We start from the raw sequence: 11,219 nt of genomic DNA, 5'->3' as shown, positions 1-11,219 counted from the left end.
ACATAGGAGAAAAGAATGAAAGAAAAACACCCAGATACTAAAGAAGCAGTGACCCCGAGAAGCCCAATTTCTCTGAAGTAGGCATCAGAGCAGGACAGCTTGACAATCTGGGGGATTTCACAGAAGAACTGATCCACAGCATTGCCTTGGCACAGAGGCAGGGAAAATGTACTCACAGTGTGCAGCAGGGAATTAAGGACCCCAGAGCCCCAGGCAGCTGCTGCCATGGTGGCACAAGCTCTGCTGCCCAGCAGGGTCCCGTAGTGCAGGGGCTTGCAGATGGCAACGTAGCGGTCATAGGACATGATGGTGAGAAGGGAATACTCTGCCAAGATGAAGAAGACAAAGAAAAAGAGCTGTGCAGCACATCCTGCGTAGGAGATGTGCCTGGTGTGCCAGAGGGCATTGGCCATGGCTTTGGGGAGAGTGGTGGAGATGCAGCCCAGGTCGAGGAGGGCGAGGTTGAGGAGGAAGAAGTACATGGGGGTGTGCAGGCGGTGGTCGCAGGCTACGGCTGTGCTGATGAGGCCGTTGCCCAGGAGGGCAGCCAGGTAGATGCCCAGCAAGAGCCAGAAGTGCAGGAGCTGCAGCTGCCGCGTGTCTGCCAACGCCAGGAGGAGGAACTCGCTGATGGAGCTGCTGTTGGGCATCTGGTACTTCTGGGCCCCAGGACCTGTCCAAGGAGTACAAAGGTTCAAGCCAGAGATTTCTGTGTGGAAAATGTTCATGCAATCACAATGTTGTGAGCTACATTTCATGATGCTGAGTTTGCCTGGAGGGCTTCTGCACTTTTACTCTCAAGGAAATAGTCTTGTCCCCATAGATACAGGGAAATGTGGTGTTTGTGTGAGGGCAACTTTTCTTTACAAAATGTGCCAGATGAAGTAACTTCTAATAGAGGGGTGCTTGTCAGCATCTGTGAGCTCAAAGCCAGAAATATGTGGATCATAAAAATAATATTTAGTGAATTTTTTTTCTGTACTCCCTCCTCTCACTTAGTGTGTCCACGGAGTGTTTGCTGAATTGAGAAATTCTGAGTGCTTCTGGTGCACTCAGTATGAATGCCTATGAGAGCCGAGAGGCAAAGGGATTCACAGCTGCTTGGTGCAAAGTGGAGATGGTTGGGCATGTTTCTAATTGCTCTGAGCTTGACAAGTTGGAAGATGGAGAATGATTGCACCCCCATAACACTATGAAAAGAAATCAGACTCTGATGAGAGCAGAGGAATCTACTACCCATCACTAAGTAGTCAGCATTTCTCAACATACTTCAGCAATGCCTCATCACCATACAACATGCAAACAACACCTCATATTCATTTCAACAACCCCACAGCATTTCCTTGCATGTAGAATCTCTCTGCTGTTGACAGCCCCTTTTAGATTTCTGCCTCCAGTCTTTTTCCCTTCCCTAAGATTAGAAAGAAGACAATCCCTGCCTTGCATCTCCTCACACAGAGTGTCCTTGGAAACATTCTGGGGTGCAGCGTAGCTGTGATCCCCCTGCCCCAGGCAGCAGCTGTGGCAGCAGAAGGCCCCTGCCCTGCCAGGGGGCTCCTTCCCCCCACGTCTCCCCACAGCGCCCTGGGCAGCTCCCCGGGCAGGCTGAGTGCTGAGCCTGGCAGGCGGCAGAGTCCCTGCCCCGGCACACAGCCCCTGGGGCACAGCAGGGACCCTGCTCTGCAACAGCCCTGGGCACCCGGCTGCACCCCTGGCTGCACAGCCTGCAGGCATCCTGGGACACGCAGCCCTCAGGGCTGTGCTCTGACAATGAAGCACCGAAGCCCTCAGCTGGAGCAGGTCTTTCTCCACATTAAAGAAACATGGATCTCCTTCAGCCAGATATCTAATGGGATGTCCCAGAGTTAGTGATCCCTCCAGGAAAAAGAAGATTCATTGCCTGGAGCAAAAGACTTACTTTGTGAAGGATAGTGTGAAATGCACCTCCAGTGAGCTCTCAGCCTGGTATTGTGCCACACAACATCTAAGCTCTCTTCCTTCTGTCTTCCCCATCTCCTGATAGTCATGGCCCCAGCCCTGCTGTGTGGTGCTCAGGAGCTGCTCCTGGGCACAGCTATCTCTCTGCAGCGCTGCCCACTTACATCATCTCCCTGTGTCTCAGGCGCCCAGCCCAGCTCAGCAGCAGGGGAGGTGATTTCCTTCTCCCCACAGCTCTCCCTGGAGATACCCAGGGCCCTCATGAGCTGACAGCTCCTGCAAGGCAGCATAGTCATCACTGCAGAATGGACTTTGAAGTCAGATCCACTAATCAACACGTCCACTGGATTCCAAAAACATGGATGTTCCTAACAAAAGTAGTTTGACCATGAGAGAAGCAAATGCCAAATGTGGAAACCTCTGCTCATGACCCGTAACAAAAATGTCAAACAGACAAGGACAGGAAAGTGTGGACTTCCCCTGTTCTGGGCAGTGATAGAGCTGAGGCAGTGCAGGCATAACATTACAGAATCATACAGTGGTTTCGGTTGGAGGGGACGTTAAATAGCACCTGGTTCCAAGCCCTCAACCACAGGCAGGACTGCCAGGCACAGATCAGGCTGCCCAGGATCCCATCCATCCTGACCTAGAATGCCTCCAAGGATGGCGCACACAGAATAACTTTGGGCAACCTGTTCCACTTCCTTTGAGTAGAAAATTTGTTCCTAACGTGAAACCAAAATCTCCCCCCTCTAATTTAAAGCCATTTCCCTTTCTCCTATTACTATCAGACCATCTCATCCGAAGCGTAGGGTTCGGCATCTCATCCGCTGATGGAAACCCTGGGACTGAGATGGGATCAGTTCCCCAGAGGTCCATGGGGGCCGAGAGTCCTCTTAGCTGAGATCAGATGTGCACAGTGAGGTGTCTGTGTGTGAGCCCCTCATCTGAATGCTTGGTCTTCATTCAACAGGGACTGCATTGCTCACACAAAGACGCTCAGTGATGCCCAAAGTGCCTGGGGTGATCCTAGTTGTGTGCTAGTGCTTGTAAAGTGTGGTGGAAAATCTCTGAGATAGACACCTCCTTCCTGAGCATCAGCTGAGGTCCAGAGGGGAGGTATTCTCGGCCATCCTAAATGCCACCACAGCCCTGTGCTCAGGGCACCCAGTGTGCCTTTTGCACCTGTCCCCATGGAGCATGCCGTGTAATTCTGCTGACCAAATGGATGAGCTCACAACAGAAGAGCCAGACCTTCCTCTCTGCTCGGTCTGTGTCACACTCTGCCATTCAAGGCGTTACAAAGCTCTGAAACACTTATTTTCTTTCACTGGTGACACCTCAGTATGTTCGAGGCTCTGATTTGAATGGCATCAGAGTAAGTCTAGGGTCATGCCAGTTCCCAGTTGACAGGAGGCTGGCAAATGTTGTCTCATTGTAAGAAAGGGAAAGAAAGATGGCATGGGCAATTATGGACCTGCCAGTCTCATTCCAGTGCCTGGTAATATGATGGAGAAAATGATGCGGGGAGTTACTGAAAAACCCCTGAAGGACAATTCTGTCATTGGTCGCAGCCAACACAAACTCATGAGTGGAAGGTCCTGTTTAACTTAATGTCCTTTAATGACAAGGTCACCCATGAAGTAGACCAAAGGAAGCCAGTTGATGTTATCCTTGAGGACATCAGTAGAGCTTTTGATACTGTTCCTCACAGTATCTGCCTGGACAAAATGTATGCATACAGCATAGACAGAAACATGATGGGTGGATGGGTGGGGACAAAAGGCTTACAGTAAATGGGGTTCCATCACGCTGTTGGACAGTCACTAGAAGAATTCCCCAGGGCTCAATCTTAAGGCCAGTTCTCTTTAACGTTTTTCTGAATGAAAACGTCATGTAGTGCTAGAAGATGTTTTGAGCAAGTTGGCTGATGAAACCAAATAAGAAGGAGTTGTTAATTCCACTGAGGCAACAGAGAGATGTGGACAAGTTAGAGAACTGGGTAAGCACCAACTGCATGAAGCATAACAAGAACAAATGCCTGATTCTGCACCTGGGAAGGGGCAACCCTGGACATACACACTGACTGCCGGATGGGATGCTGGAGAGCAGTCCCACTGAAAGGAATTGGAGGTCCTGGTCAACAGCAAATTGGGCGTGAGTCTGCAGTGTGCCCAGGCAGCCATGAAGGACAACCGTCTCCTGGGGAGCACTGAGCACAGCACTGCAGGCTGGGTGAGGGAAGGGATTGTCCCTCTCTGCTCTACACTGCTGCAGCCTCGCCTGGATCACTGGGTGCACTGTTGGGCACCACAGAACATAAAGGACATAAAACTGTTGGACAGTGATCAACGGACGGCTCTAGAACTGAGAGATCTGAAGTTCAAAGTTTCCTTGGGATTGACTGCTTGTTCAGACTTGGCCCTTCTCACATCCCACATCCTGGGATGAGACACACTGCCTGCATGAGACTTGAGCCTCAAAGCATCCTTGCACCCCATGCAGAGCCTGGAAGCTGCTGCCACCTTGTCTTTCATTTGACCTCATACAAACCCCCATCCCACTGCCCCAGGAAGGGCCCTGAGCCAGCAGGAGGGACAGGATCTCCCTGCCAAGGGTCTGGGGATCAGGGCTTGGCCTTTCTGCTTCATAACACAAAGGAGGCTTTTCTCAGCATCACAGCCACCATCCCAGTGCCTTTGCCTGCCTGTCAGCATGGCTTCCAATTATCTGCTCTAACAAGTCCCTGGGGAAGCTTGCTTGTTAGTGGCCCTCAGTGGGGCCCATTAATACTCCAAGAAACTTCTCTGTTCCTTCTGACTTGGTCTTCTTGAGCCCTTCATGCCATCTTCTCTCTGCACTGGTGGTTGATGGACTCAGCAGCAAATGCCCCCTGGGGCCCATTACAACCTAAGGAGTCCTCCTGTGCCTTGTGCCTTCCTGTCATCTTCTTCAGCTGTTCAGAACTTGTACAGCTAACTGGAGAGCTATCTGGAGAGAGTTTAAAGAGCAAGTGTCCGATGGGTATTTAAGAAGCCTCTTTATTTATTTATTTATTGATGGTTGTGTTTAAACAAGAAGTTAAAGCAGCACTTGGCAGTTGATACTGATCCAGGATGTCCCATAATGAGCTTTGCTCTGATACTGTGCGGACCAACGTCTTCCTCAACTTCCCCACCCCATTTTTACTCCCGTAGGCCCCATGGGACTGGCATCACTTCTCCTCACATCACTCTTCTCCTCTGGAGTCACCCGCTGACTGTCAAACCTCCTTTGCACCAACTCCCACTGGCTTTCCTCAGAGAACCAGCTGCACGTGGGCAATGAAAGAGTTCTCTTTTTTGCCAGCAAACAGAAGGAAATGTGATGCAATTGAATGAACAGAAAAACACAGTGATCAACCACATGCCCTGTCCAAGCCGCATCTACTGAGGTTGGTCTTTCACAGGGAATATCTGTGCAAGATATGAGTTAGACAGAGATAGGAAGGGCTAGATATAATCACAGTGAAGGAGTTGACAAGAGAGTCCATCAGACTTTGGAGAGATGGATCAGGTTCCAGTAATCTCCCTGAAGGTCACAGATCAGACACAGAAAGATGGGAGGTATCTGAGTGAACAAAGAGCAAGGGATGGGGAAATGTGGAGAGCAGTGGGAAGAGCGTGTGTCCACACGGCCTGCTGAAAACATGCCCTTCAGCATGGTTATTATTTATGTGAGCTGGAGACCCCTGAAGGATGAGGGACATGAAATATGCAGCAGGGTAGAGCAGCGGTTGCTGTGTACTGCAAACACAGTTCTGGAAAGCACTTACATTTGTCATGGTTTTATGATTTTTGGTTATTAGTATTCCACATCACAACATCATGCAGTGTACTGGGAGTTAAAGAGCAAATGCTTTAGTTCCGGGTACCTGTCTGGAAGAGAAGAACTACGTTCCCCAAGAGCCTTTTTGAGTACTGTTATCATTCCTACTCAAGGGAACAGATATAAGGGCGCAGGTCATCTGACTCATCCCTCGTCTCGTCTTGCCATGTTCCCTGTCGGATCGGCTCGCTACTGCTGCGCCCGACTGCACGCAAGGCTTCAGTATTAGCGTAAGGCCTTTGGCTCTCAGAAAATCTTTCTCTCAATTATTGTTGATTTATACTGTATTATAGTGTGTTATCTTACATTCCGATACTATATTTAGTAAATTAGTTTGTTTCTCCTCAGATCATGGCCGCTGTTTTTAATTATTTTGGGATCTCCTGTTTCCCTTCCTGGAGGCGCAGATTTTGCGAAGTCCCTCCGCCCCACCAGTCACGGAACCGGGCCGGACCAGCCCTTAAAACCGTTGACACACACATATTCAGTACATTTCCACTAACAATCCATTGGCTAGAAAGCAATCAAATTCCATAACAAGTCTTCATAATCAGCAGAGAGCTTATCTTATGGCTAGGTACAAAACACCCCTGTTTATTCAGAGCTTCTGTCTCCTTTCCAGAGCCTCGTTATCAGAGAGTCAGCATTCAGCAAGGCTGAGCTGACCTCTCCATCTCCAGCATAAGCGTAAACCCAAAGTGAAGTATGTGTAAACCTGGTGTGAAGTGTGAGAAAAACCAGAATAAAAGTGTGAGTAAACAAGGTGTAAAGTGTGAGTAAACCAGGTGTAAAGTGTGAGTAAACCTTGAATAAAGTGTAAGTAAAACCCGGAGTAAATTGCAAGTAAAATCATGAGTAAATTGTGAGTAAAACTGGAGACAAGTGTAAGTGAAGCCAGAGTAAATTATGTGTGAACCTGGAGTCAAGTGTCAGTATAAGCTGGAGTAAAAGCTGAGTTAAACCCAAAGTATGAGTTAAACCCAGAGTAAAGTGTGAGTAAGATACAGAGTAAAGTGTGAGTAAACACAGTAGTAAAATGTAAGAATCATATTATTCCCATTCCCCATCATAACCAGTTTTAAGCTCCCTCAATGACCCCTGCCAGCTCCTGGGCTGGGATCCCGCTTTCCCTTCAGAGAGGGGTGAGACCCGTCAGCAATCATCAGGCCAGGTGCCAAGCTAACCGCCCCATGGTCAAAGAACCCAAAGTTCCTGTGGTGGCACCAACCTTCCAGCCACTTATTCAAAGCCTGTGATTTCCTGGACCACTCCATATCCCTCACCACCCCAGAAGAAGGAGAGAGGAAAATAACACATAAACACCCACTCCTTCAACCATTCACCCTAAACCCCTGACGTCCTTTTTGATAGCTCGCAGGCTTCCCTGAGCAATTTCATCACTGCCTACCTGAACTATCAGTAATGGTTAATAATCAGAGGAGCAAACCAGACCCAGGACTTTTCTGGCAATGTCGCTGATGTGGGCCCCAGGAAGGCAGCACACCTCCTTACAGGTTGGGTCGGGCCTGCAAATGGAGCCCTCCGTTCCCCAGAGAAGGGAATCACCCACCACAATTCCCCTCCTGCCTTTCCTGACAGAGACAATTTCAAGGCATGGGGGTGACTGCCTCAGCCTACGCTCCTTCCTAGGCAGATTTTCCCTGGTGTCCCCACTCATGTCCTCTTCAATTTCCAGCATCTCAAGCCTGTTGCTTAGTGAGATCTGGGGGAGTGGGGTTGGCAGGCAGGGGGTGCACCAATGATGCTGAGCTGGGATACTCTTCCAACCCTCCTCCTCTCTCAGCTCTGTCCAACTGTGACAGGACAGAGGGTCCACCACTTCTGTGCGGGTATTGCCCTGGCACCCTTCCCTCTGACACACCAGTGAGACATATATATATATAAGTCATTTCCCTTTCCTTTGATCTCTCTTAGGAAATAGCTTTATTTCAGCCCACGAGTTGAACTTCCAAATTCTCTTCCCCATCCCACTGGGAAGGAGACAGTGCACAAAGCACTGTGTGGTGCTGAGCCACCCAGCAGGTTAAACCACCACAGTCATTTTGGTGCCCAATGTGGGGCTCCTAGAGTTGAGATAACAGCAGTGAGCAAACAACCGTGTGGTGCTGAGCCACCTTCCATGTCAAACCACAGCACTGCCCTGAGTCCATAACAGATCACCTTGGGACTCTGAAACTGTCCCTGTAACTCAGTGGAGAACACCAGAAGATCTCAAGGTCTTCTCAGGGAGCAGCTCCTGAGGTACATTCCTTACACCATTCCTTTGGAAGTGGCCTGCAGTTCTCTGGTCCTGCTCTGCAGAGCCCCTCTTGTTACGGCGCTGCAGCAAGGAGACCAGCTCTGACTCAGCGCTTCATATTGCCGCCTACTGACTGCAGCCCCGGAGTGCTGCCGTAGAGACAACAGGGCTGTGGTGAGACACACAAGACCTTCAGGTCTGCACAAATGCAAGGACTTGAGAGCAGAGTAAAGAGAGCAGGGATGAAAAGAGCGTGTTGTGCTGCTGTCCGTGGTTGTACCTCCCCTCGATCCAGATCCAGGCAAGGCAGGAAGAGAGAAGAGCAAAGGAAAAGTAATTTTGCAAGCTTTTTTAGTGTCTTTTAACCTATTCAGGGAACCTGGTTCCATATTTGCATGAGCTCTTGGCGTGAGAAAATAGAAAGTAGATGGGAAAGAAGAAGTAGGAAAAATGCAACATTTTTTTACAGGTCACTGTATCACACTTACACAAACAAAAAATAAAACACATATAAAATAGGAAAAACATTGACTGGGAATCGTGTCAGGAAGATGCACACTTTATTGAAGCTGCAATAGTGCATACTGCAACACTTTGCGGAGGGCAAGTTTGATGTCCGGGTTCCTCATGCTGTAGATAATAGGGTTCAGTGTTGGAGGAACCACTGAGTAGAGAAGTGCCACCACCAGGTCCAGGGATGGGGAGGAAATGGAGAAGGGCTTCAGGTGAGCAAACACGACAGTGCTGAGAAACAGGGAGACCACAGCCAGGTGAGGGAGGCACGTGGAGAAAGTTTTGTGCCGTCCCTGCTCAGAGGGCATCCTCAGCACGGCCCTGAAGATCTGCACATAGGAGAAGAGAATGAAAGCAAAACACCCAAGTAAAACAAGGGCACTAATCACACTAAGCCCAACTTCCCTGAGATACGATTTTGAGCAGGAGAGCTTGAGGATGTGGGGGATTTCACAGAAGAACTGATCCACAGCATTGCCTTGGCACAGAGGCAGTGAGAATGTATTGGCAGTGTGCAGCAGGGAATAGAGAAGCCCAGAGCCCCAGGCAGCTGCTGCCATGGTGGCACAAGCTCTGCTGCCCAGCAGGGTCCCATAGTGCAGGGGCTTGCAGATGGCAACGTAGCGGTCATAGGACATGATGGTGAGAATGCAATACTCTGCTGAAAACAAAAACAAATAGAAGAAGACCTGTGCAGCACACCCTGTGTAGGAGATGTGCCTGGTGTGCCAGAGGGCATTGGCCATGGCTTTGGGGAGAGTGGTGGAGATGCAGCCCAGGTCGAGGAGGGCGAGGTTGAGGAGGAAGAAGTACATGGGGGTGTGCAGGCGGTGGTCGCAGGCTACGGCTGTGCTGATGAGGCCGTTGCCCAGGAGGGCAGCCAGGTAGATGCCCAGCAAGAGCCAGAAGTGCAGGAGCTGCAGCTGCCGCGTGTCTGCCAACGCCAGGAGGAGGAACTCGCTGATGGAGCTGCTGTTGGGCATCTGCAGTTCCTGGGCATGGAGTCCTGTTCAGAGTGTAGTAGATAATGACAAGGCAAGGTAATTCTCAGAATCACTCATCCCACTGTACTATAAAATGTTTTCATTCTCTTAGGACAATGTTCCTTTAGTAACATTACTTAAACTTAATTTCATAAAGTTCAGCATTTCAGATGCAGAGGAAGCTTATTGAGCTTTTATCATCCTCTCATTTCCTAATCTTATCCCATCTCCCTGTATATTTTCAATTGTTTCCATATCTCATATCTTTACTCCAACCGCTCCTAGAGCCCAGAAGCCCAAACTCTGTGCCCTTGAATTTCTGTGAGAGAAAGCTGCCTGTATGCAGGATACATGCATTATTCATGTCTGCAGAAAGCAATGATGATTTCAGCTGGTTCTATCCTTAGAGAAAGGAGAGGCTGAAGCACATTCTGTACACAGAAAAAGTAATTAATTTAAGAATAAATTGGGAGTCTCAGTGATGTGTTCAAAGTTGACTGTCTCTTTAGTTTCCTGGCTCCAGTCCTTTTCCCTATCCTGACAATAGGAAAAGGAAAGTCCCTGTCTTGTCTCTTCTCTTACAGTGTGCATTTGGAAACATTCTGGGGTGCAGCGTAGCTGTGATCCCCCTGCCCCAGGCAGCAGCTGCGGCAGCAGAAGGCCCCTGCCCTGCCATGCTGGGGGGCTCCTTCCCCCCACACAGTCTCCCCGCAGCGCCCTGGGCAGCTCCCCGGGCAGGCTGAGTGCTGAGCCTGGCAGGCGGCAGAGTCCCTGCCCCGGCACACAGCCCCTGGGGCACAGCAGGGACCCTGCTCTGCACCACAGCCCTGGGCTCCCGGCTGCACCCCCGGCTGCACAGCCTGCAGCCGTCTTGGGACACACAGCCGTCAGGGCTGTGCTCTGATGCTGCAGCACCAGAGACCTCATCTGGAGCAGGTCTTTTTCCACAATAAGGAAACGTGGGCTGATCAGCCTGATGTGCTATGGAATGTCCCAGAGTTGGTGATCCCTCCAGGAATACATTGCTCCATTTTCTGTTCCAAAAGGCTTACCTTCTCAATGACTGTGAGCAATGCTCCTGCAGTGAAGTCACAGCCTGCTCTTACGCCACACAGCCTGTAAGCTCTCTTCCTTCTCTCCTCTCCCTGTCACCTACAGAGCATGTTCGCAGCTCATGTGCACAGGAGCTGCTTGTGGGCACAGCTGTCTCTCTACAATGCTGCTGACTTGTATCAGCTCCCTATGCCCCAGGAGTCCAGTCCAGATCAGCAGCAGAGGAGGTGTTTTCCTTCTCTCCCTGGAGATATCCATCAGTGCAGAACATACTTCAAAGTCAACTCAATTAATTATCATGTGTACTGGATTCCAGAAGCACAGTTGTTCCTACTGAAAGAAATTTGACCATGAGAGAAGCGAATGCCAAATCTGGACACCTCTGCTCATGACGTAACAAAAATGTCACACAGGCAAGGACACTAATGAGAACACCAACACATGCTGTGCTAGAACTCTTTGTACAGTTGCAGGCCTGAGCTCTTGTTTGGACCACAGGGACACGTTTAAATGGCTTCCACAACTGGGCTGTAACACAAGGGGGATAGAGAGTCTTTACGCTGGATGGGTGAGGAGACAATGAAGTCTGTGAGAGTGCACTGAGC

At 49.8% G+C, this 11,219-nt stretch overlaps 2 protein-coding genes across 2 annotated transcripts; both read right to left on the bottom strand.

Annotated features, from left to right (window-relative positions):
* Positions 1 to 266: 266 nt before the first annotated feature.
* Positions 267 to 563, bottom strand: LOC107049397 (olfactory receptor 14C36-like; the record flags this gene model as incomplete). Its single annotated transcript, XM_025145346.2, has 1 exon — positions 267 to 563. A coding segment is annotated over one exon (297 nt), but the record flags the coding sequence as incomplete, so codon positions are not given.
* An 8,062-nt stretch (positions 564 to 8,625) lies between these two features.
* On the bottom strand, positions 8,626 to 9,180 carry LOC121107933 (olfactory receptor 14J1-like; the record flags this gene model as incomplete). Its single annotated transcript, XM_040654533.1, has 1 exon — positions 8,626 to 9,180. A coding segment is annotated over one exon (555 nt), but the record flags the coding sequence as incomplete, so codon positions are not given.
* Between the last annotated feature and the right edge of the window lie 2,039 nt (positions 9,181 to 11,219).

This window comes from Gallus gallus, chromosome 33, assembly GCF_016699485.2.
Source record: "Gallus gallus isolate bGalGal1 chromosome 33, bGalGal1.mat.broiler.GRCg7b, whole genome shotgun sequence".
Classification (NCBI taxonomy): Eukaryota; Metazoa; Chordata; class Aves; order Galliformes; family Phasianidae; genus Gallus; species Gallus gallus.
The sequence above is the reverse complement of the archived record's forward strand: the minus strand, read 5'-3'. Positions and strand labels throughout refer to the sequence as shown.